The 26,265-nt window shown below is 36.0% G+C and overlaps 1 protein-coding gene across 3 annotated transcripts in view; it reads left to right on the forward strand.

Moving 5' to 3' along the window:
- The window catches only part of LOC126816902 (mitochondrial inner membrane protein OXA1L), a 158,238-nt gene that overhangs the window by 24,230 nt on the left and 107,743 nt on the right, over positions 1-26,265 (forward strand). For all 3 annotated transcript variants that reach the window (XM_050543711.2, XM_050543712.2, XM_056099507.1), the window contains exon 3: positions 6,447-6,651. In XM_050543711.2, the coding sequence (XP_050399668.1) occupies positions 6,447-6,651 (205 nt within the window). The remainder of the gene's footprint in view (positions 1-6,446; positions 6,652-26,265) is intronic.

A 26,265-nucleotide genomic window follows, 5' to 3' on the forward strand; every position in this document is an offset into this window, starting at 1 on the left:
ACACGATCGCCAGATATATGACAAAAGACTATCCCCACCACTCCCCCCACCCCCCAAAAAACCCACCCTCTAGAGGCCAAAATTGTTATCCGATTTTAATGAAACTTTTTTTAAAATTTATTTTTACATCACAAAGATCTTGGCTCCTTTCAATATTTGTGCATATCAGATCGTAACTTTCTGCATATGGCTCTTTATTATACGAAAAATCACGTTTTTAGCTTGTGGTCCCTCTAGAGGTCACAATTTTTATCCGATTTAAAAAAAAAAACGTTCGAATATATTACTGTTACACCCTAAACATTGTTGAGTTTGAATTATTTGAAAATCGTACCAAAACTGCCAGACAGAATGGCCGCCCCTCCTGCGCATATAGTGTAAATGTATGGTATATCAAGGTTGTGGGCCTTCTAGAGGCCACAATTTCGAACCAATTTTGATGGAACTTTAAATTTATCTTTATATCACAAAGATCTTGGCTCCTTTCGATAACCGCGCATATCCAAACTTAACTTCCTGGATTGTGGACCCTGATTGTTTGAAATATCACGTTTTTAGCTTGTGGTCCCACTAGAAATCACAATTTGTATTCCATTTTAAAAAAAGTTTTTAAAACATTGTTACCTTTACACATCAATGAAGGTTGAGTTCGAATTTTGTAAAAATCTGATCGAAACTGTCGAACAAAATGGCCGCTCCTTAACAGATTTTGATGAAACTTAAAGTATGTTTATATCCCGAAGATCTTGGTTCCTGTGGATATTCACGCATATCGGACCGTAACCTCCTGAATTATGGCCCCTGATTGTACGAAAAATCGCTTCTTTTTAATTTTAGCTTGTTTTCTATCTATAATTCAGGAAGTTACGTTTCGATATCCGCGAATATCGAAAGGAACCGAGATCTTTGGGTTATAAGCATACACTTCAAGTTTAAACCAAATCTGATACAAATTGTGACCTCTACAGTGTTCACAAGCTAAAAATGTGATTTTTCGTACAATCAGGGGCCATAATCCATGAAGTTACAGTCCAATACATGCCAATATCGAAAGGAACCGAGATCTTAGGGTGATAAACCTATATTTCAAGTTTCATTGAAATCAGATAAAAACTGTGACATGTAGACTGTTCACAAACAATTGTGGACGGACAGACAGGGGCGACAACAATATACGTCCACATGAAAATGTGGGCGTATAAAAATTTAAATCAGCTGTAAATTGGGTGGATTATGATAATGTTGATATTGTGAGATTTGTCATGTTACCAAAACAGCTGAACTATTTAAGAAAAAGAAATAGATTGACTGTTCAAAATCACAGAATGGGCAAAGCCAATGATGAGAATGTGGGTGCAATTTGTTCCGTGACTGGATATCGCATAAATCCGCGAAGTCCATTTAAAATGAAGAAACCTGAGAGGAATGTTTGCTCCAAATGGATTTTGCAGAAAATTTCACATGTATATAGCTAGGCGAGATCCAATCCACGCATCGGAAGCAACGTCGAGTGATGATCCTATATCAAATCGAGAAGCTTTCTTAGCCAGCAATAACTTAAAGGCTCAATACCACTCTTGTTATAACTGAATAATATGTCCCAATCTTTATTCTGGTCAACAAATTGTACTATTTTAGAATATTTCAATTAATTGATGATACAAATTTCATCTTAACACACCTTATTTAATAATTTTGAAAAATTCAACATAATGGTTTAAAACGTCTAACGTAAACCTTTTCAAATGAAACTTTGATTTAAAAATATTTTCGAACCCTCTGGACAATTAAAATAGGATGTAATGGATAATTTACACAACATCTAATACTTAGAATAAGGCTATTATTTATTTTCTGAAGCTGTCAAGCCAGCAAGAGTGTTATTGTCCCTTTAAATCATGACAAGAACACCCTTGTGTGCCGTAATTTCTGCACTGTAATTCCAGCACAATTTGAAAGGTAATTCTGTCACGCATGTTTTGCGCAACGAAGCACACTTCTTAGGGATGATTTGTTTATAAAAATGTTTTTTCTATTGTCAGGGCTAGACATATTTTGAATATTCTAAGATGCCCACAGATGTCTTGATTCACAGATTTTATGAAAAATACATAGTTTGCATTTGGGTAATGTCAAAGTGGGTAATTCTGTCATATATAATGTTATAGACCTTATTTCATAAAATGCATCTGATGTAAAGAGTCCATCGAGTATATTCCTATAAGGGGTACCATGTAATTCTGTCACGGTGGAGTCAGGTATATTGTATGGGTTTTGAAACTCATTTGTATTCATTGAACATGGGATTATCGGTAATACTCTGGTCATATCATCTAGAAGTTAACGACTTCACCACACGCTGCGTGCATCGAAAAATAACTAATTTCGCTGGAACTTTACGAAAAAAGAAAGATTTATGAATATGGTACTCTAATAAAATGCTCAAATAAAAGTGTTTTAAAATGGTTTATGGCTATTTTGATCTTTTTGGTCTATTGACTCGTTTATAGACTCTCATTTATAGAGTCATTTTTGTGAAAATCTCAATTTCGACCAAAATCAATATTTTCACTTGCTTCGCATTCCGACTCATGTTGCCGCGAGGGTCACAAAATATAAAAAAAATATACATAAGGACGCCTTAATGCGTAAATTATGCAAAAATATACATATGTCCCCTTAATGAGTATATTATGCAAAAATATATAAAAAGTCGCCTTAATGCGTATATTATGCAAACATATACATAAGGTCGCCTTAATGCGTATATTATGCAAAAATAACAAAACTTCAGGAAATTGTAAAACAAAGGGTACAGTACCCCAAAAAGCATTTTCTGCTATAAAAAATGGAAAACTAGATTATGCAAATTGTCCCCCTAAGGTGGAAAATATAGTGTGGTTGCCTTAATGCGGAAATCAGATATATATATATATATCACTGCCAATATAAATGCCCCAGCTCCCCCATCACCACCATGTTACATTAGTTGTAACGGCCATTTGTCTGGAATCCAGCATAATGGTTCTTTTAAAATTGTCATAAGTGTATCGAAAATGAAATGAAATGGGGTTTAACGTCCTACTGTTCTGCTCCAACTGGGCTCATGAAGACAAGCATGTGTCATGCATTGTGCTATGAGGGAGATTTTGCTCGTAAAGTGGCGCTACAACCTACTCTTATATCGAATTCCAACTGCCAATGGATCTTATACGTGCCATCCAGACAACTAGACAACTAGACAGCTGTCCTTGTCAGGCCCTTCTTTCTGCACTACCAACAAGGAGAAACCACGCCGGAAGATACTGATGAACTTTCTCGGCCAACACTGGCAGTGCCAGAGTTATGGCCCTTGATCTCTTTGAAATATCGTTTGGACGCTCTAGAGGCTAAAGTTAATAACCGATTAACTTTAAATTGATACACAGTGTTTAAGGTCACAAGAGGAAGAAGCCTAGTTATTTTCAATAATTTCCGATAATTACTGCCAGAGTTATGACCCTTGACCACTTTGAAAATTCTCAACAGGCTAAAGGTAATGTTTGATTGACTTTAGATTTATACATGAGACGAAGAAGTTTATTGATTTTCAGCGATTTCTGATTGAATCCTTTGAAAATCACACCTATCTCTAAAACCAAATGCAAGGAACAGGCCTGTTTACATTGAAGCACAACTACTTCCTGTCTTGCGTACGCGAAACTACTAAAAGGTCTATTGAAGAGTTAACATACTCTGTATATTATAATATACTGTTTTCTAAATATGCCTTGAGGGTAGCCACAACACGACAATTTTTGTTTCGTATTTTTCCCATCTTGTTCATAAGGTAAATGTAATTTTTCAGATACCTGATGACATTTATACGTATTGTTTCAATATTGATCAAAATTATTGAAATAAAATTAAACCATATGTTAGTCCCAAAATGGCCTAGTTTGTGTCGAGGGGCCGTTAAACCCCATTTCTTTCTCTCTCTCTTCTCTCTCCCTCTTTTTAGCCTAAGCCGAAAATTATCACCATCGAACTTATTCAAGGTAATAATATAATGAATCTATATTAAGAGTTTCATCTCTCTCAAGGATTCAGAAAATGAAACTCCAATGTCTGTAAGTAAAATATTGCAAAAGCCTTGGGGATTTTTCACATTTCAAGATGGTGGCACTTCCGGTTCATCGATAGACTTCATATTTTGTGTACGCATTAGTAATTTCTTAGCTAGTATAGAATAAATTTCCAAGGCAATCGGACCTATATTTTGTCGATTTTTTTGAAAACTTTGATCCTTACTTTCTTCAAGGGGAGATAACTTAGAAAATTTCTAATGACTTCGTTGAAGTTGGATCAATCAGGTCTACTTACATTCCTAATTTCATGAAAATCGTACTAATATTCAAGTTGTCATGTTGGTTTTACTTCTGGGATGAGATGTCAATTACGTAATATTCGAATTTTGAAAATCGGAAATAGCAGATTTAAAGTAAATGTTTTAAGGTACTCAAAGAAAAAAGAATAAATAAAATAGATCACAAAGTCACAAAGTTACAGCTGTGTAGGTCAATTTTTTCATCAGTAAATTTCAGTGATTTCGGATTCGTAAAATGTTTTGAAAATATATTGATTCCAAAGCCACCACCCATTCTTTGAAGGAGGATAACCTGAAATGTATTAATTTCGGAAATAGGAGACAAATTCACGAAACGCCGGCTGATTTTGATTATTTTCAAGCCGTTAATGGGAATTTTTCACTCGTAAACAACTTTGTCAGCACGAGAAACGTCGAAGGCGAAATTCGAATTTTTGAAATATTCAAATACCAAAAGTTCGACCATGAGCCAGGCTTTCTTGAAATGTATTAATTTCAGAAATAGGAGATGCATTGAACATACTACGGTCTATTGTGTTAATTTACAAGCCTGTTAATGTAGGTTTTTCACTATTTTTCAATTTCATATTTACTTCAAAAGAGTGACCATCAGTTGACCTAAATCAAAATTCTGCTCTGAACGTTTTTTAGGCATTCCTTCAAGGTTTCAGAAAATGTCTCTCCCATGTCTGTAAGTAAAATATCTTGAAAGCCTTAAGGATTTTTCACGTGTCAAGATAGTGGCACTTCCGGTGTTATCGATAGACTTCATATTTTACGCACCCATCAGTAATTCCTCAGCTAGTACAGAAAAAAAAATTTCAAGGCAATCTGACCTACATTTTGTCCATTTTTTTGAAAACTTTGATCCTTAATTTCTCCAAGGGGAGATAAGTTAGGACATATCTAATAGTATCGTTGAAGTTGAGTCAATGGGGTCTACATACATTCCAAATTTGATGAAAATCATACTAATATTAAAGAAGTTGTCAGTTTCCTTTTACTTCCGCGACGGAATGTCAATGACGTGATTTTCGAAAATCAGAAATAGCAGATTGGAAGTAAATATTTCAAGGTACTCAAAGAAAAAAGAATTAGTTAAATAGGTCAAATAATCACAAAGTTATAGGTATCTAGGTCAATTTCTTCGTTCGTAAATTTCGTTGATTTCGGATTCGTAAACCATTTTGAAAATGTATTTAATAAAAAGCTGCCACCCATTTTTTGGTGGGTAGGTCAAAGTTTTAGAAAGATCCTAATTCCTATGGTTAGATTTTTAGAAATCCGATTTGCAGGAAATACACCAAAAAAAAAAAAATAATAACTAAATCTGCATAGCAGATATCAAAGCTTTCATATTAACTGCAAAAGGGTGTATTAGAATCTATTGAAACAATAAGTATAAATGTCGATTAGAGGAACCCTTACATTTTTGTCCTGTATATGCTCCATGAGTGTTTTTCGGGGAATCCAGTATTTTTCTAGTAAGATTGGATATCTCTACTTTCCATATATTCCAAAATTGCCACCCTATAAACACTTTTCTGGGAACCCATCTTTAAATAATAATTATTTCATCAGCGTAGAATTATTAACACATAAAGCGAATATTTAATGAACTAATTGAATAGAAGATCTGTCATTAAATGGCATTTCAATATGCCTTCTCATTTTATCAGCACATGGCATTTCTTCGTTTCGTAGTAAATTTTCCAGTAGTTCTGATTTTTACAGCAGAATAAAAAATGTGCGGGATATAAAGGAATCCCTATCATCAAGTAGCATTATACCTATGTTTTGGCGTTCGCCATTTGCCGTTTTGGGAGAATCACAGACATAGTTGTAGAATGCTATTCAGCACAATAGAGGCCAGAATTTTGATCACATTTATCTGTTATTTTCATTAAGTTTGTAATATGATAATTGAGAATCCCTATTTCTTTATTTTCATCAAAATCTGATTAATATTGTTAGAGTTATGCCCCTTTTTGCTGAAATGTGTCAACGATGCTTGTAATGCTGTCAACATAATAAAGGCCAGGATTTTAATCAGCTTTTAATAACATTATATTGTTGTTAGGTGTCAAATGGAAAAGTAGATTATTTACCTGAACCACCTCAAGTACCAGAACCACAACAACTTGTTGAAGCTCTTAATTCTTTGGGTGAAGCATCTTTAGCAAGCCAGGGATTAGGAGGCTGGTATCCACCAGGATTAGTACAACAGTGTTTAGATGTTATTCATTGTACATTCAACCTTCCTTGGTGGACTACAATTATAGTATGTAAGTACAACACAAATTTTGTTCTTAATCCTCTAGTTCATTTCATTAAAATATTGTAATCACTTTAGAGGTAATCACAATATTGTATATCAACACATTTTCATGTGGACGTATTATGCCAGCGCCCTTGTCGTTTGTCTATTTATATTTGTTTCTGTACACTCAAAAGGTCACAAATTTCACCTGATTTTGATGAAACTTAAAATATGTTTTTATCCCACAGATCTCAAATGGGTTCCTTTTTGGCATGTATCGGACTGTAAATTCCTAGATTATTGCTTTTGGTTTTATGAAATATAACAGTTTTTCTCTTGTGGACCCTCTAGGCATCAAAATTTTTATACGCCCTCATTGAAATGTGGTCATGTATTGTCATCGCCCCCGGCGGTCCGGCGTCCACAATTGCTTGTGGCTGCTCTAGAGGCTAAAGTTAATATCCGATTGATTTTAAATTTATATACATGAGACGAAGAAGCCTAATGATTTTCAGCGATTTCTGATAATTACTGCCAGAGTTATGGCCCTTGATCACATCAAAAAATCTTGTGGACGCTCTAGAGGCCAAAGATAATATCCGATTGACTTTAAATTTAAACACAGTGTTTAAAGTCATAAGACGAAGGAGCCTATTGATTATCAGTGATTTCCTATAATTACTGCCAGAGTTATGGCCCTTGATCACTTTGAAAAATCTTGTGGACGCTCTAGAGGCTAAAGTTGATGCCCGATTGACTTTAGATTCATACAGTGTTTAAGGTCATGAGATGATGAAGTCTATTCATTTTCAGCGATTTTTGATAATTACTTCCAGAGTTATGGCCCTTAATCACTTCAAAAAATCTTGTGGATGCTCTAGAGGCTAAAGTTAATATCTGATTGACTTTAAATGTATACACAGTGTTTGAGGTCATGAGACAAAGAATCCTATTGATTTTCAACAATTTCCGGTAATTACTGCCAAAGTTATGGCCCTTGATCACTTTGAAAATTCTTGTGACACTCTAGATGCTAAAGTTATCATCTGATTGACTTCAGATTGATACACAGAGTTTAAAGATAAACCTGAGACTAGAATATTTTTCTTTAAATGACTAGGAATAAAGCTAAAACTTCTAAATAAAACAAAATTGACGAAAATCGGACATTCCGTTATCGATATATTTAGATTGGAAAACCCCCTTTGCACCTGCCTGGTGAAATCCAATTTGCGTAAGAGTTGACTTCCGGTAATTCCCTGAAATATTTTGTGACGTCACAGGTGTGAGACCAATATAAACAAAATGGCGACAACGTGTTCGTTTGGATAGTGCATAAAATACAGAGGAGTTCTAGGTGAGTTAAATTTGTCGTATAATTAATCGTCGTTTGAGGATTCCGAAAGAGATGTCATTGTGGACGACGGCAGGGTTCATCCATATCAATTTTAGCCTTGTGCAGACTGGGATGAGTCAGACAAAGACGACTGTATCAACGGCTTGAACAGCCACGCAACTACGATCGTCTGGATTCCAGGCAATGAATGGTTAGTTTTATTATTATCTACATTACAATTTATATTTTAACTTTCCTGAATTATCTATCAGTAATATTGTGTTTGTGTCAAATTGAAATTCAAACGTTCTTTTGACTTAGATATGGATTCTTTTAAACAATCATTAACCAAACACGACACGAGTAGGCCTATAGATTTAGGCCGCTATCGATCTATTCTGTGAGCTAGGCCTAGTATGGGTATCTAAGACAAAGGATTTCTTTTCAAATTCATAAAAGACAATTATAAAATATATATAGGCCCCTATCTAGGCCTAATTGTTAAATGGTACGCATAACACAAAATTATTATATACTGAGCGCCATGGAAAACGCATCACTTAGTTTTTCGTATAACAAAATGATCCTGTAAACATATCTTATTTATTTTGCTTCTTATTGTGAACAATATTCAAATGGGAACATATTACACGGTAACATGCATAGTGTGTAGAACCTATCTCTAAGTATTGATTAACTGGCCTATGTGTTAGAATATCTATATATGAAGTAGAAAGGGTTCATTGTGGTTACTATTCATGGAAATTCGTGAGAAATATACGTGTTGTCAGTAGTCGCTAAAACCCGTCAGTATTTGTACCGTACGTCAGTATTCCTATAAATGGTCAGTAATAATCAAAAGGTGAGTATTTAAGTCAATTGGTTAGTATTCCTTACTTGTGCCAGTATGTAAAAATAACGTGAGTAATTAAACAAACGTGAGTTAAGCCGATCATATCACTAGTCAGGCGCATGCGGGAGAAATTGACGAAAGCGTGACTAATTAAGAAACCGTCACTATTTGAGGTCTACGTCACTATCAGAATGAAACCGCCAGTTATCTTTGATGTGCGTCAGTAACTGGACCCGACGCCAGTAGAGCGTGAAATTGTTAATTATATAAATTTATGGTGAGTATTGTTAGTGAGTATCGTCGCTTATAAATTATTAATTAATTATTTACTAATATTCTCGAATCGGGAAATGTTTTTAAACAATAATAGATGGCATTCAACAATCGGAATATTTGTCGGCGATTTCGATTACCGCCCTAGTCTGCAGAATACGGCGCAATGGGTAGTGTTATTTAATTTATATTTATATTTATTCTCGTTATATAACATGCGGATTGGCACATGTTTTGGGACTTGCGGCACTTTGATTTCTGTATGGATTAAATTTGGAATCAATGTATGGATTAAATTTGGAATCATTGTATGGATTAAATTTGGAATCATGGTTAAAAAAAGATCAACACCAATCTGTTTTCTCTAATTTTATTGAAACAGATAATATGATAGCAGATAACAGAAATAATGAATTTCATATACGTACATACAAGCTGAAATTCTGATCACTGAACAATCGTGTGAATGTCTATATACATGTACATTATTATTGGTATCTTCAGATTTGCAACATATTACAAACCGATTCCTGTTTTAAAAAAAAAACAACCAATATAATTCAAACGTCAACCCGACCATTTCAAAAATAATTGTCCGTGTCAAGGTGACTGCAGTTTGATTGCTTTATTTACAAAGATAACTGATAGGGTTCATATTGCAAATATTTTGGTGTCAAGGCAACTGAAGTTCGGTTGCTTTATTTAAAAAGATAACTAATATTAAACTATAAAATTGACTGAGCTATATCCGTTTGAGGTTGTTTGAGGAAAAGCATGTTCTAAAAAAAATCACATAGCAACCACGCCATATATTTGTTAATTTTTGTTTAATATTTCTCTTGGTGTTAAAATTTAGAACGAAAGAGAACAGTCCATACATTAGTAATGTCGGTCTTGTATATTAAACTTTTATGAGAATAATTTTTTTTTAATCTCAGGAGATTAAGAATGTTGATTGGGTAATCGAGCTAAACGTATCTTCTGTGACCTTCGTAACATGACTCAATTAAAATAAGGTTTTGCGTGTACGATAGGTCTACTTTTATTTTCAGGTACCGGAATGGTATCAGAATCCGAACCCCAGATAGGGTAATGAACGTAGCCATGATACCACAATGGGCCGCGCCGGGTGTCTGGACCGAACATTTTAAAGTACATGTACTGTACAGGTTTTAAAACTCGTTTGTATTCGTTAAAATTGGGATTATCGGTAATTCATAAACTAGAGATTCACGGCTTCACAACGATGCCAAATATTACTTAAGTAGACTGATCGGTCGGCCCTCTGCATTATCTATTTTTGAAATATAGTAAGAATGGCCAGCTCTTTATCTTAATCTTAGTATTGAACATGCTTTACGTTTCAATATTCCAAACCCACTGGTTGACGGTTATCTTAAAATTTTGTGGTTTAGTTAACAGGAATAGAGATGAGATAGAGCGCGGCCATTGCTCCGACGATGGTAATCTTTACGAGGAAAAGATTGTCACAACAATGAAAACGCAAGAAAGGAAATGAGGCTTAATGTCCTGCGCTTATGAAGACTGTCATATGCCATACAGTGTGGCGGTACTATGGCCTACTCTTATATTGAATTCCAACTGCCAATTGACCTTTTACGTGCACGCCAATGTATGCACAGGATCTTGGTTTTTTGTCGCCCCGAACGACAAGACAGCCGTCCTTCACCACAGACAAGGGGGAATCACGCCCGAAAATCCAGATGAACTTTCTCGACCTATGCATGGATCGAACACGCGACCTCCTCCCTGTCTAGCGAGCCAGCGTCTTGATTTTTATCTTACCCACTTAGCCACCATGGCTCTCTGAAACATACAGGAGCGAATTTACGAACAAGTGTACGTAGAAGTAAAACGGTGATTTATTTTGTGCAAGAGTTGCAAAATTGATTACAGCTCACAGGAAACTAAAATTTTGTAATGTGGAATCGTTTTACTATTATGTAAGAAAAGAAAATGTGAATTCAAAGAACTATATCAACTTTCGTTTTTTATCCGCGCCTCTCTTGCACGCGTACCAAGATGATAAATCGTGGAAACTCTCTCTCCCTGTCTGGATAGCCATAACGTGGATGGGTATGCTGTGGCGGTCTTCATTTGATTTTATGAATTGTTTTTATTGAATGAATGATGTTTTCAAAGGGTAATAAAATTTACTGCCATCCCGTCAGGTAGCAGATGTTTGTGCGTAGAACGTTTGGCAGTTCAATTAATGATTTTTTGTATTTCAATCTTTAATAATTATTCTTTTAAAGTAAATAAAATAAAGTGCCAAACGAACGACTTGTTACCCTGTCGGGTAGCGCATTCATGCGTAGAACGTTTTGCATTGTATATTATACCATATAATATGTTATTACTATTTTCATCGTTATAAATATATTTTAAAAATTGTTATAAAAGCTAATTTCTCAAAGGTAAAAAGATATTCACATGACTATTCTGTGTAAAAGCAGTGAAAATATATTTACTTTGTTCTTTCTTAACCATTAGTTGTCATTCCAAATTGAATTCATACAGATATCAAAACATAATCAAGAGGCTAAACTCGATTACCCAATCAACATTCTTAATCTCCTGATGTAACACCAAGGTGCTAATTAAGTGGTGAGATTAACAGAATTTATTCCCATAAAAGTTCAATATACAAGACCTACATTACTAATGTATGGACTATTCTCTTTCGTTCTAAATTATAACACCGAGAGAAATATCAAACAGAAATTAACAAATATATGGCGTGGTTGTTATGTGATTTTCTTTTAGAACATAACGATATCTTTAACTTGCTTTTCCTCAAACAACCTCAAACGGATATAGCTCAGTCAATTTTACAGTTTAAAAAAAGTTATCTTTTTAAATAAAGCAACCGAACTCCAGTTGCCTTGACACCAAAATATTTCCAATATGAACCCTGAATAGCTCAGTCAATTGTATAGTTTAATATCAGTTATCTTTTTAAATTAAGCAACCGAGCTGCAGTCGCCTTCAAACAGACAATTCTTTAAATGGTCGGGTTGACGTTTGAATTATATGTTTTTTTTAGTTTTTTTTTTATTATCAGGAATCGGTTTGTAATATGTTGCAAATTTGAAGATACCAATAATAATGTACATGTATATAGATATTCACACGATTCTTCAGTGATCAGAATTTCAGCTTGTATGTATGCATTGGTTTGCGTATGAAATTCATTATTTCTGTTATTTACTATCAAATTATTTCTCAAATGTAAATAGATATTCACACGATTCTTCGGTGCTCAGAATTTCAGCTTGTATGTATGTATATGAAATTCATTATTTCTGTTATCTGCTATCATATTTTCTGTTTCAATAAAATAAGTGAAAACAGATTTGTGTTGATCTTTTTTTTAACCATAAGTTGTGATTCCAAATTTAATCCATACAGAGATTCCAAATTTAATCCATACAGATATCAAAGTGCCGCAAGTCCCAGAACATGTGCCAATCCGCATGTTATATAACGAGAATAAACATAAATTGTAAATTAAATAACACTTCACATTGCTCCGTATTCTGCAGACTACGGCGGTAATCGAAATCGCCGACAAATACTCCTAGTGTTGGCTGCCATCCATTATTGTTTAAAAACATTTCCCGATTCGAGAATATTAGTAAATAATTAATTAATAATTTATTCAGAATGAAGCGACGATACTCACTAACAATACTCGCCAGAAATTTATATAGTTAACGATTTCACGCTCTACTGACGCACATCAAAGATAACTGGCGGTTTCACTCTGATAGTGACGTAGACCTCAAATAGTGACGGTTTCTTAATTAGTCACGCTTTCGTCAATTTCTCCCGCACGCGCCTGACTAGTGATCTGATCGGCTTAACTCACGTTTGTTTAATTACTCACGTTATTTTTACATACTGACGCAAGTAAGGAATACTAACCAATTGACTTAAATACTCACCTTATGATTATTACTGACCATTTATAGGAATACTGACGTACGGTACACTTACTGACGGGTTTAAGCGACTACTGACAACACATATATTTCTCACGAATTTCCGTGAATAGTAACCACAATGAACCCTTTCTACTTCATATATAGATATTCTAACACATAGGCCAGTTAGTCAATACTTAGAGATAGGTTCTCCACACTATGCACCCAGCAGTGTTATTAACAACACATTTGTACACTTATGGATGTTTAATCTGTAATCAAGGGTACAAAGTCAGAGGGGTCAAAACCAAAAGTACGACACAGATGTCAGTAGCGCGTGTGTCCTCCACGGGCTCTCATGCAGTGACGTTGCATGGAATTTACTAATGTTTGAAAGAAGGCCTGGGGCAAATTGTTCCATTCTTGGACAAGAGCAGCTTCTAAAGCAGCAATGGTGGCAGTGCTTCACAGTTAAAAAAAAATAGAGGAGCCATAAAAAGCTCTTCTAAAATTACAACAGCTGAAAATCGCTCCTGCAAAAATATTACTTCTCAACTCTAATCCATTATTTAGAAGGACCATTCATGTATTTCATACTTTACTTTGACTATAGATGTGTTTCAATATTTATTAGAATAAATAAAAAGAAAAATTAAATTTCAGTATCAATCTTTCACTCCTACACTGACTTGATGAAAACCATAAACAAAAAGTCACAGAAAAAATCTTAAGTTTGACTTTGACGCCCTGATAATTTTGGCACAAAGTCAGCACCGTAACAATTCGATGTTTTCTGTTTTGTCTCCAATGAAAATATAAACATTGAAAAAATTCAGAACAATGTTTGCAAATAAGTTTATGTATAATTACTATAATTTACAGGAAAATTTGAGAAAATTAAACAATTTGGTCCAAAGAGTATTTTATACATACATGTATATAATTTATAGCGTATATAAGTCGGAATGTGAGAAATGAATTCCAGGGGGCGCGATAAACTGTCCTCTGCACGTGATTAATAATAGTATAGTGTCATGTACAGGTGCAACGACGTGTTTGATATTCCATTTTATACCGATATTTTAGAATCCGAATTCTACACATTTCTCAACGGCAGGGTCATAGACCTCTTAATTAAACTTAAAACATGATTTGAAACGCATGTTTTACTAAGCGGAATCCACATCAAGACTTACAGCTAGTGTGGCGATTCGCGCGAATTTTTAGTCCTGCCAATGTCGAAGAAATTAATTACGATATTCACATGGATCAAAATAAGAATCAAAACCATTTAATCGTGTTTGTGTGCATGGATAATGTGTGACGTAGAAAATTATAAATGTCAGGTCAGTTACTAAAGCGACATTTCGAGGCCTGTCTGATTGAACTCTATATTTATTTCTATTTATGTAAATTATTTTCTTTTTTGAAAGCCATTAAAAAACACACACACACACACACACACACACACACACCCACACACACACACAGGCCTATAGGCTACTTATTATCGAAAATCGCGTCAGAAGCTCGAATCCTCGATGCAACTGCGTACGTGATCAATTGAACATTTGTATCTATTTTCTTTCTTTTTTGTACGTATTTATTTTAAGGTTGAATAATTATTCTCTGATTCGACATAATCATTGTTTTGTTGGTCATATTCAACCAAGAGGAAATTTCAAAACAATGGCTGAATGTTCGCTACACAACTATTTTTTCATTGGTTAGAGGCGTCTAACCGCGGGGAAAATTTACTGTTACTATTGGCTGACAGCATGCATGCACGAATCAAACAATCTTATTTGCATATTGCATGCTTTATAGTATAATGGCTGGATCGGTAACCTCAACAACCAACATGGTATTACCTTTTATTAGTGTGCTACTGAGTTGACCATTTATACAATAAAAATAAGGCATATTTTCACGTTAACAAAAATATTTACTTGACGCATCGTATGTTTCCACTAATTTCCAGCACCCAGAATCAAATTTAGCGATATTTTCCTGTGGGCCAGAAACACAATTCCCATTAGACAATTATTCGAGGATTGGTTTACATGGGTTTTATTTGCAGTTTGGGGTTCGTTTTTTGACAAATGTAAAATATGACGAGAGCGATTTTATCCTCGGAGGAGAGCGATAAAAAGCTCTTCTATTTTTACGTTTGTGCGAGCCGAGAAGAGCGAGAGCGATCGCTCGCGTCAAACGTGAAGCACTGTGGTGGCCAGTCCAAGACATTGATGTTGTTAGCAGCCAGGTAGTCCATACTAAAACGGGCGGTATGCGGACGTGCATTATCCTGTTGGAAGTGCTGAAGTTGTGGGTGCGCTCGAAACATCGGAACAACAATTGGTTGCAAGACATCATCACGGTAGGCTACAGCATTAACGCGACCCCTGCAAATGTGTAGGGCGGTCTGGTGATGAAATGTGAAGCCTCCCCATTACACTTCCCCCACCCCATCGATTCGTTTTGAAGACGCAGCAGTCTGCAAGACGTTCCCCAAGACGTCTCCACACACGTTGACGGCCATCAGCGTGATAAAGATGAAAGCAACTCTCATCACTGAAGAGCACACTTTGTCAGTCTACTCTTCTCCATGTCTGGTGTCCTTGAGCCCATATCAAACACCGCTGATGGTGATGATCCCTGAGGATAGCTTCAACATAAGGTCGTCGTGCACGGATTCCTACTTCTCTTATACGACGTCTTACGGTGTTGGCACTTACTGGTCCTTGTCTTCCGACAACTGCTGCACCTGTTCGAGTCGCTGGGCGGAATCTGTCACACAGATGAGTGACCTGGATGTAGCAGTCTTGAGCCTGAGTTGTAACGCGTTGTGGACCAGGACGTTGACGGTCACATGTTGATCCAGTAACTCGAACACGTTCCACCAACCTTACAATAGTGGACTGATGACAATTGAAGTGTCTGGCAATAACACGTGTAGACATGCCAGTCCTGGACATTCCCATGGCTTCATTCCGTTGATTTTCAGTAAGTCTCGGCATCTCTAGCTCGATTCCTTCACACGTCCAACAACAAATTACGACAGATTGACGTTTCACAGTTCATGTACTGCACATTAAGTTGAAAACATGCCTTTAAAGGGCTCACACACAATGCTGCACGTGAATATTAGGTTTTTCATGTGGATCTCGTGCAATTTTTATACGCCCACATTTTCATGTGGACGTATTATGCCGTCGCCCCTGTCCGTCCACAATTGTTTGTGGACTCTCTACAGGTCACAATCCTTATCCGATTTTGACGAAACCTGAAATATAGGTTTATCCCCAAAAGATCTCGGCTGCTTTCAATATTGGCATGTATCGGATTAAAATTTCATGGATTATGGCCCCTGATTGTACGAAAAATCACGTTTTTAGCTTGTGGACCCTATAGAGGTCACAATTTTTATCCGATTTTGTTGAAACTTGAAATGTAAGTTTATAACCCAAAGATCTTGGTTCCTTTCGATATTCGCGCATATCGGACCGTAACTTCCTGAATTGTGGCCCCTTATTGTACGAAAAATTGCGTTTTTAGCTTGTGGACCCTATAGAGGTCATAATGTTTATCTGATTTTAAAAAACGTATTATTATATCACCGTTACACCCTAAGGACAGCTGAATTCTAATTTCGTGAAAGTCGGCCCAAAATTGAAAGACAAAATGGCCGCCCCTCGTTCTCAAATTGCGTGAAAATATGGTATATCAAGGTTGTGGACCCTATAGAGGTCACAATTTTTATCCGATTTTGTTGAAAATTGAAATGTAAGTTTATAACCCAAAGATCTCGGTTCCTTTAGATATTCGCGCATATCGGACCGTAACTTCCTGAATTATGGCCCCTGATTGTACGAAAAATCGCGTTTTTAGCTTGTGGACCCTATAGAGGTCATAATTTTTATCTGATTTAAAAAAACGTATTATTATATCATCGTTACACCCTTAGGATGGCTGAATTTGAATCTCATGAAAATCGGCCCAAAATTGACAGACAAAATGGCCGCCGTTCATTCTCAAATAGTGTAAAAATATGGTATATCAAGGTTGTGGACCCTATAGAGGTCACAATTTTTATCCGATTTTGTTGAAACTTGAAATGTAAGTTTATAACGCAAAGATCTCGGTTCCATTCGATATTCCCGCATATCGGACCGTAACTTCCTGAATTGTTGCCCCTGATTGTACGCAAAATTGCGTTTTTAGCTTGTGGACCCTATAGAGGTCATAATGTTTATCTGATTTTAAAAAACGTATTATTATATCACCGTTACACCCTAAGGACGGCTGAATTCTAATTTCGTGAAAGTCGGCCCAAAATTGAAAGACAAAATGGCCGCCCCTCGTTCTCAAATTGCGTAAAAATATGGTATATCAAGGTTGTGGATCCTATAGAGGTCACAATTTTTATCCGATTTTGTTGAAACTTGAAATGTAAGTTTATAACCCAAAGATCTCAGTTCCTTTCGATATTTGCGCATATCGGACCGTAACTTCCTGAATTATGGCCCCTGATTGTACGAAAAATCACGTTTTTTAGCTTGTGGACCCTATAGAGGTCATAATTTTTATCTGATTTAAAAAAACGTATTATTATATCATCGTTACACCCTTAGGATGGCTGAATTTGAATCTCATGAAAATCGGCCCAAAATTGACAGACAAAATGTCCACCCCTCGTTCTCAAATAGCGTAAAAATATGGTATATCAAGGTTGTGGACCCTATAGAGGTAGGGTGACCCACCATAAATAAATATCTCCATATATCTCGACAATTACGCCACAATATTTATATATATGCCAAGCCTCAAATCAGTTTCACACAATTATAGTCACTAAATAAACGATCATGTTGTACTTAATAAGCTATGACCATTAATCATGTATAAATAATAGACTGAAATCTGGTTCCAAGAGTCGTCCATAACATCCAGACACTTTTGAGTAAAAGATAGGTTACGTGCCCTTGTTTTGAAATTAGTCTCGCTTAACCAGTCTATCGACCATTCTACGTCTGATTGACAGGTCGGGATAATCAAGACTACTTTTTTACGAAACGTAACAGAAAGCTAGAACAAGAAATTGAATTTAGAAATAAGCACGTTAGGTAGCTCAACAATCGTTTTAAGAAGCTTGTAAAAGTAAAATGAAACTACTGCTAGTATCATGTTCCTGCCTAACCCGAGTGATTCAGAGATATTATTTGTACTAAACCAAAAGATGCCGCTCTTAACGGTACAGTTAATGATAAAGCGATTTAAAAAATGAAACGAACGTAATTTCTAAATCTGCTGTAATAACCAAGAAGCTTAATTTAACTGCTATTCAAAATCGTCAACAATAAATTTTTTACGGCTGTAATAGTTGATAGATTTGTAGAGAACTGCACGTGCCATGGCTATTTATAGTATCATACTGTCAGAAAGTTGGTCTCGGCACGGCGAATGTGCACGCTTCAGTGGTAGTCTCGAACTATCAGCGGTGGACTGTATTTCTGTGAGTACATGGGTCACCCTAATAGAGGTCACAATTTTTATCCGATTTTTGTTGAAACTTGAAATGGAAGTTTATAACCCACAGATCTCGGTTCCTATTGATATTTGCGCATATCGGACCGTAACTTCCTGAATTATGGCCCCTGATTGTACGAAAAATCACGTTTTTAGCTTGTGGACCCTATAGAGGTCATAATTTTTATCTGATTTAAAAAAACGTATTACTATATTACCGTTACACCCTAAGGAAGGCTGAGTTCGAATTTCGTGAAAATCGGCCCAAAATTGACAGACAAAATGGCCGCCGTTCATTCTCAAATAGTGTAAAAATATGGTATATCAAGGTTGTGGACCCTATAGAGGTCACAATCTTTATCCGATTTTGTTGAAACTTGAAATGTAAGTTTATAACCCAAAGATCTCGGTTCCTTTCGATATTCGCTCATATCGGACCGTAACTTCCTGAATTGTGGCCCCTGATTGTACGAAAAATCACGTTTTTAGCTTGTGGACCCTATAGAGGTCATAATGTTTATCTGATTTTAAAAAACGTATTATTATATCACTGTCATACCCTAAGGACGGTTGAGTTCGTATTTCGTGAAAATCGGCCCAAAACTGACAGACAAAATGGCCGCCTCTCGCTCTCAAATAGCGTAAAAATATGGTATATCAAGGTTGTGGACCCTATAGAGGTCACAATTTTTATCCGATTTTGTTGAAACTTGAAATGTAAGTTTATAACCCAAAGACCTCGGTTCCTTTCGATATTTGCGCATATCGAATTGTAATTTCCTGAATTATGGCCCTTGATTGTAGGAAAAATCACTTTCTTTTTAGCTTGTTCTCTATCCATCTCTCGAAAATGTGGGCGTATCCTGCCTGGCAGCCGCTGGTTTGCGTTTTGGAGCATTGTGTGAAACAATAGTTCATAGTATTGCATAATATTATACATACAAAACCACCTAGTAATAAAATATTTTGGAAAAAAAAAGTGATGCGTTTTCCATGGCGCTCAGTATATTATATATTTCTGGATCAGTTATTACTTAGGTCTAGGCCTATATTCTTATTGTCAAAATAAAAAAAAAATTATCATCATCTTAGGTGTTAGCCAGGTTGGAAAAAAAAAATCATGTTTTTTTTTTTTAAATCACATTTTTTAAAAATTTGAATTACATTTTTTCAAATAAACGAATTATTTAATTTAGATTGTACCATATTAGGTTATTCATGAAATTACCTAATTTGTGTTGTTGAACCTAAACATAATATATTAATTTCAAATTTAGAAAAGACAAACAATGTATAAAATACCTAGTTTAATGATTAAATTCTGTAACACACAATTATATATCAGATTTTCCGGCATGGTTCCCCCTTGTCAGTGATGCAGGATGGAGGGCCTGGACAAGGACAGCTGTCTTGTCGTTCGGATGGGACACAAAACCAAGGTCCAGTGTACACATTGGCGTGCACATAAAAGATCCTGTGACAGTTGGAATTCAATACAATAGTAGGCCGCAGTGCGGCTGACCGGGAAAAATTTCCCTCATAGCACACTGTATGGCGTATGCCCGTCTTCATTAGCCCAGTTTGGAGCAGAACAGTAGGACGTTTAGAAATGGTTCCACTGCTGATTTCTTCCGCCTTATTCCAGCCACAGTAGTGGCTCGTCCTACAGAGTTCCTTTGCCAAGTTTTTTTAGTCAAATGACTACAAAAAGATTACTGGCCTATAGCTTCCTTAATTTACACATAAACTGACCCAAAACTGTACTGCACATAGCTTAACATGTAATAAACCAATTCCTATTGAAATAAAGGTGAAGCCTTACCGCATAATTATATGACATGAAACCCAACTGCTACGCGAAATTTCTCGACTACCGAACTTATTTCAACTGGCCGGTGTCATGGCGGCTTTCACATTATAAGAAACATCGCTTTTGAAAATGTAGAACGCATTACCACAAAGAAAAATTGTTTGATAACTATTTTAGTGGTCCAGTCTTCATCACTATTTGTGATAGAATTACTTAATTTAATACAAACTGTAATGATATGTGTTGACAATTTTGCGTTTGAACCTATTTAAACTTGCGTAGGGAGTCTTGGAAATTTTACCTGAACAGCGGCGCTGCAGCCTACTCATATATCGATTTCCAACTGTCAAAGGATCTAGTATGTGCATGCAAATGTGTACGTGGAATCTCAGTTTTTCGGGGGGGGGTGGATGGCTGAATGGTTAGCTTGCGTGCGCTGTATCATTAAGTCTGTCATTGAGTCGACTGGCGTGGTTTCGAATCCCCGGTTGTACGTGGCAAGGAGTAGGGTCGCCTGTCCAACCTCGTGGGTTGTCTCCGGGACCTTCGGTTTCCTCCCACTGCTAAAGACCCCTACGCGCAAGCGAATTATGTAAATAAAATTAAACCATATGTTAGTCCCGAAATGACCTAGTTTGTGTCGAGTGGACGTTAAACCCCATTTCTCTCTCTCAGTTTTTCGCCCCATCCTGCATCACCCTGGAAAATACCAATGAACTTTTTCGGCAAACACCAGGATCAAACTAGCTATGTCCAGGATAGCAAGCCAGTGTCTTACTCACTTATCAACCTTGTTCCAAACTAATAAATTAGCCACGAAAATCTTGGAGATACACATTTGATCCCACGCTTGAATGTGACTACGTACGGTTATCTGTCTAACCTTGTGGGTTTGCACTGGGTCCTCCCACAGCTAAAAATGCCTATAAGATTCTACCATATGCCATAGATGTATGTTATTCCTGAAATGACCCAATTTGTGTAGTGGACATTAAACATAATGAGTGAAAATAATATACCAATATGTATATTAATTATATTTTCAGCAGACATTAATACCGAACATGGCTTAACGACAGCTTGTCAGGAGGTGTTGGGAAGACAAAATGCTGATGGGTGTACCAAATGTAAAAATTTATCAGACAGACCTTTGTATAAGAAAATGCAAAGGCAGGATTTAAGTAGAAATAAAAACAATATATTATATTCAGACAATTTTTTATTATTTATCTGCAGGATTCCCATTTGATAATTACATTAATCAACCACATGCAAGTGTACTATTTTGTACCATATCAAGCTAAATGTTTTTTTTTTTTATCTGTCATTGATGGGCTGGCACAAATATGTCACTTTGAATAGAGGCTCAGCAAATGTTCTTTCTTCACTACTATTCCTGCAAAAGAAATTGACAGTTATGCATTATAATATAAGTTTAATCTATAGAAGAGAACATATGAATTCTTGTCTAGTCTAAGAGTAAACAATAAAGGGGGGGACCCCTCGGGACTACATCTTATCGTTAATGCCATCCGATGCGAATGTTCTTAAAGTGTGAATCCATTTGAATTCATTGGCTTTCCTTACGGCATCGTTTTTGCCGTTATCTGGGTCAGTCTTAAAAAGCTCTATTATTTTATTCATAACATTCCTAATCGTATGTTTATCTAAGTTGAAGTGTAATGCGACCGGCTTTGACCTGCTGTGTCTAATATCTGCATAGTGTTCTTGATTCATTTTGAAAAGGCATGTTTGCTTTCTCCTACGCTTTGTTTTTTGCAGAGGGAGCATGTTAATAGGTAGACTATATTTCTACTTAAACAATTATAGCCTGTGCGGCAGGAATATTTCTTACCAGTTTTACCACTAATGAAGTAGTTATTTTGGTCTAATTTGTGGCAGATATCACAATCCTTCTTGATACATGGTGGATAGATGAGTCTTGCTTTCATAAGCGTATCCTTCAAATTACGATACCTCCTAAATGCTGTGATTGGTCTAATGTTTGAGATGGAACGACAGAAGTCCGATCCGGTTAATAAGTGCCATTTCTCTTTTATGAGCATGCTAACTTGAACAGCAGTTGGATTATAATCCGTGATAAAAAAGAGCGACTTTCGTTTTTATACGCCCACATGGAAATGTGGTCGTATATTGCTGTCGCCCCCGTCCGTCCATCTGTTGGTCCGTCCGTCGGTCCATCGTCCACAATTTCTTGTGAACACTCTACAGACTACATTTATCATATGATTGTTTTGAAATTGATATATGTTGTTTGCATTAGTGAGTTGAAGAAGCCTATTGAATTTCAGCAATTTACGTTAATTTCTTCTGGAGTTATGGCCCTTGTTTCACTTTGTTGCACATTGTGAACACTCTAACGACAAAAGTTATCAACCGATCAGTATGAAATTTATATGCATCATTTAAATTAGTAAAACAAAGAAGCCTATTGAATTTCAGCAATTTCCGTAAATTACATCTAGAGTTAGTGCCCTTGTTTCACTTTGTTGAATCTTGTGAACGCTCTAATGACAACAGTTATCATCCGATCTGTTTGAAATTGATATGCATCATTTAAATTAGTGAAACGAAGAAGCCTATTGAATTTCAGCAATTTCCGTTAATTACGGCGTGAGTTATGGCCCTTGTTTCACTTTGTTGTACCTTGTGAATGCTCTGACAACAAAAGTTATTATCCGATCTGTATGAAATTTATATGTATCATTTAAATTAGTAAAACGAACAAGCCTATTGAGTTTCAGCAAATTTCCGTTAATTACATCTAGAGTTATGACCCTTGTTTAACTTTGTTGAATCTTGTGAACGCTTGAATGACAAATGTTATTTCCTAATCTGTATGAAATTAGTGAAATGAAGAAGCCTATTGAATGTTAGCAATTTCCGTCAATTACTTCTAGAGTTCTGGTCCTTGTTTTACTTTGTTGAACCTTGTGAACGTTCGAACAACAAAAGTTATCATCTGATCTGTATGAAATTTATATGCATTATTTGAATTAGTAAAACGAAAAAGCCTGTTGAATTTCAACAATTGTTGTATATTACTTCCAGAGTTATGCCCCTTGTTTTAGTTTTTAAAACCTTGTGAACCCTCAAAGAACGAAAATTATAATATCATCTGTATGAAATTGTATATTAAATTCCCCTAATTACCTACAAAAGAATAAATATGCGACAACCCTTGTCGACTGCTCGGACGATTTATCTGATGTGGTCGTATGTTTTGGTGCCTGGCAACCTATCTTTTCAAAATGGTAGCCATAGTCGGGCTTAACAGGTCTTTTCTGGCTAGAGATTTTGCCCTGTTCATATTTTCTGACACTACTTTGTGAGGGTAGCCTCTTTTAAGATAAAAATTGAGAAGATTTTGGCTATGTCTTTCATAGTCTATTTCTAAGCTACAGATACGTTTAAGACGTAAAAACTGACTGAATGGTCCTTTCGTCTTGATATGGGTTGGGTGGCACGATGTATATAGAAGATAGGAGTGTGAGTCGGTGGGTTTGTTGTACAAATTGAAATGTAACTTTTTAGAAATTTGGTTGAAATTTACCCATGTGTATAGAAAGGATACTCTTTCTCTAGAGTATTCTGCAGTGAACTTAATTGTTTCGTGCAAGGAATTCATTTCTTTTATGAATCTTTCTAGCCTAGCTTCGCCGTGAAGCCAGATCATAAAAATGTCGTCGATGTATCTCACATATAAGTCGGTCTATCACTCGTTTGTTTGAGTAATATTTCTTCTAATTCTCCTAGAAAAATTATGGCAAATGAACAAGCTACGGGGGAGCCCATAGCCGCGCTGGAGATTTGATGGTAGATTTCATCATTAAAGGTGAACACATTATTCTGTGTCTAGTCTAAGTCATGACTCACAAAAATCCACAATATAGATTATGACCTTCACCAGGAATGAAATAAATATATGACTGATAATGAAAATCGAAGTACACGTAAAATTATGAAATCAAATGGGGTTTAACGTCCTACTTTCCTGCTCCATCCAAGCTAATGAAGACAGCAAAATGTCATGCAAAGAGCTACGAGGAAACTTTTGCCCAGATAGCGGTGCTATGACCTACATGTATTCTTAAATTTAACTTAAACTGTCAAGGGATCTTTAACGTGCACACCAATTTGTATACAGTACCTAGACATTGTATCTTGCCAGGCCCTTCGTCACACATGTAGAAACCAAAAAGGAAAATCCTGGTTTTAATTATGTACTGTATCTACCTTGACTATGGATAGGCCTACTTTCTGAATCTGTATGATGGCCTCGAATACTGAAATATCTAAATGTTCATCGGCACTGTCATAACATTGTCTTCAATAGTCTCTGGTGATGGAGACTTGTGGGGCTGGGACTTGAGTTTTATTTTTCTTCACCGGCATGTTAAAAAATGGTCTGCAAAAGAAAAGAATTTTTCTTTAACTTAACATTTTTTACAATACAAGTCTCTTCAATTATTACTGCTTGAACCTGTAATCCTGGGGCAGGATACCAAACTAAACCAAGAGCATAATATATTTTATACATGAATATCTTTTCTACAAAAGAAATATGAGAGATATCAATATAAACAGAATTTGACTCACCCTCTTATTTTCTCTTTGACGTCTGCGAGTCTCTACTTTCTTCAGTACTTTTGAACTCTGTCTACGTAGGCCTATCCCATCTTGTGCGGTTTGCTGGGATTTCTACGACCGAATCACAAATAAATCCCCAGTAGGAACAGCATCTGATAACTTAGTGATAAGACACATGTGACTGGCGTTTGTCCTGTTGCTTCTAAAATTATATGGTTGAAAGGGTAGTACTCGTCTGTAACACATTTCATGATTTGGAGATCCTGACCATTTGTCTCGATTTGTCACCACAAAACTAGCCTATCGTTTTAAAATAACTGTTATTTTCAAACGGAAATTAATGGAATGAAACGTTATTGGGTTTGTATTATCACAGCCATAAGCAATACACCTCTTGTCCGATCTTTTGGCGTCATTAATATTGGTCCTGTCAAAAGCGTCTGCCATTGTCTTCGGGATTCCCTTTTTTACGTCTGTAAATTGCACACTTGTGACGTCAACCGGTTAAAAGTCACGAGAGGTTCCACTCAGCCTATTGCTTCAGATGAGAATTTTAGTTTTCCGTCTATATCGTGAGATTGAGTTATTGGATTTCGTTAAAACTTTCAGGAACAATTTATGGGGGAATTTCAGATGTAATAATAATTATTATTATTATTATTATTATTGTTCGATTTATATAGCGCTTCATTACACATGAGTGTTTCTAAGCGCATTCACAACAAAACAGTTCAAAAACATTTTTGAAATAAGTAGGTTTTTAAGTTAGTCTTAAAGCTTTGGATGGAAGAGGACTCTCTAAGAGTTTTTGGAAGATCATTCCACATTTTTGCTGCTTTGACGGAGAAAGCATATTCACCAGAACGCTTATTATATTTGGGGATCCTCAATATGCTACGATCACTTGAAGAACGAAGGTTGGATCGCTGGGGAGTATAGAAATCAAAGAGTTCTTTTAAATAACTGGGTGCGGTGTCAGAATAAATTGATTTAAACACATTCACAAGAGCTTTAAATTGAACCCTCGCTCGAACTGGAAGCCAATGGAGTTTCTGTAACTTAGCTGATATATGATCAAATTTTCGTGTTTTAGTTATAAGACGTGCAGCATTGTTTTGCGCTATTTGTAGTCTGTTTAAAGCTGTTTCTGGTGCTCCTAATAGAAGAGAATTTGCATAATCCATGTGCGATGTTACTAATGCTCTAACAACACTCTGGCACGCATCAGTATTCAGATTAGAGCGTATTCTCGAAATAGCTCTCATTTGATGATGCATTTTTCG

Source organism: Patella vulgata, chromosome 3, assembly GCF_932274485.2.
Source record: "Patella vulgata chromosome 3, xgPatVulg1.2, whole genome shotgun sequence".
Classification (NCBI taxonomy): domain Eukaryota; kingdom Metazoa; phylum Mollusca; class Gastropoda; family Patellidae; genus Patella; species Patella vulgata.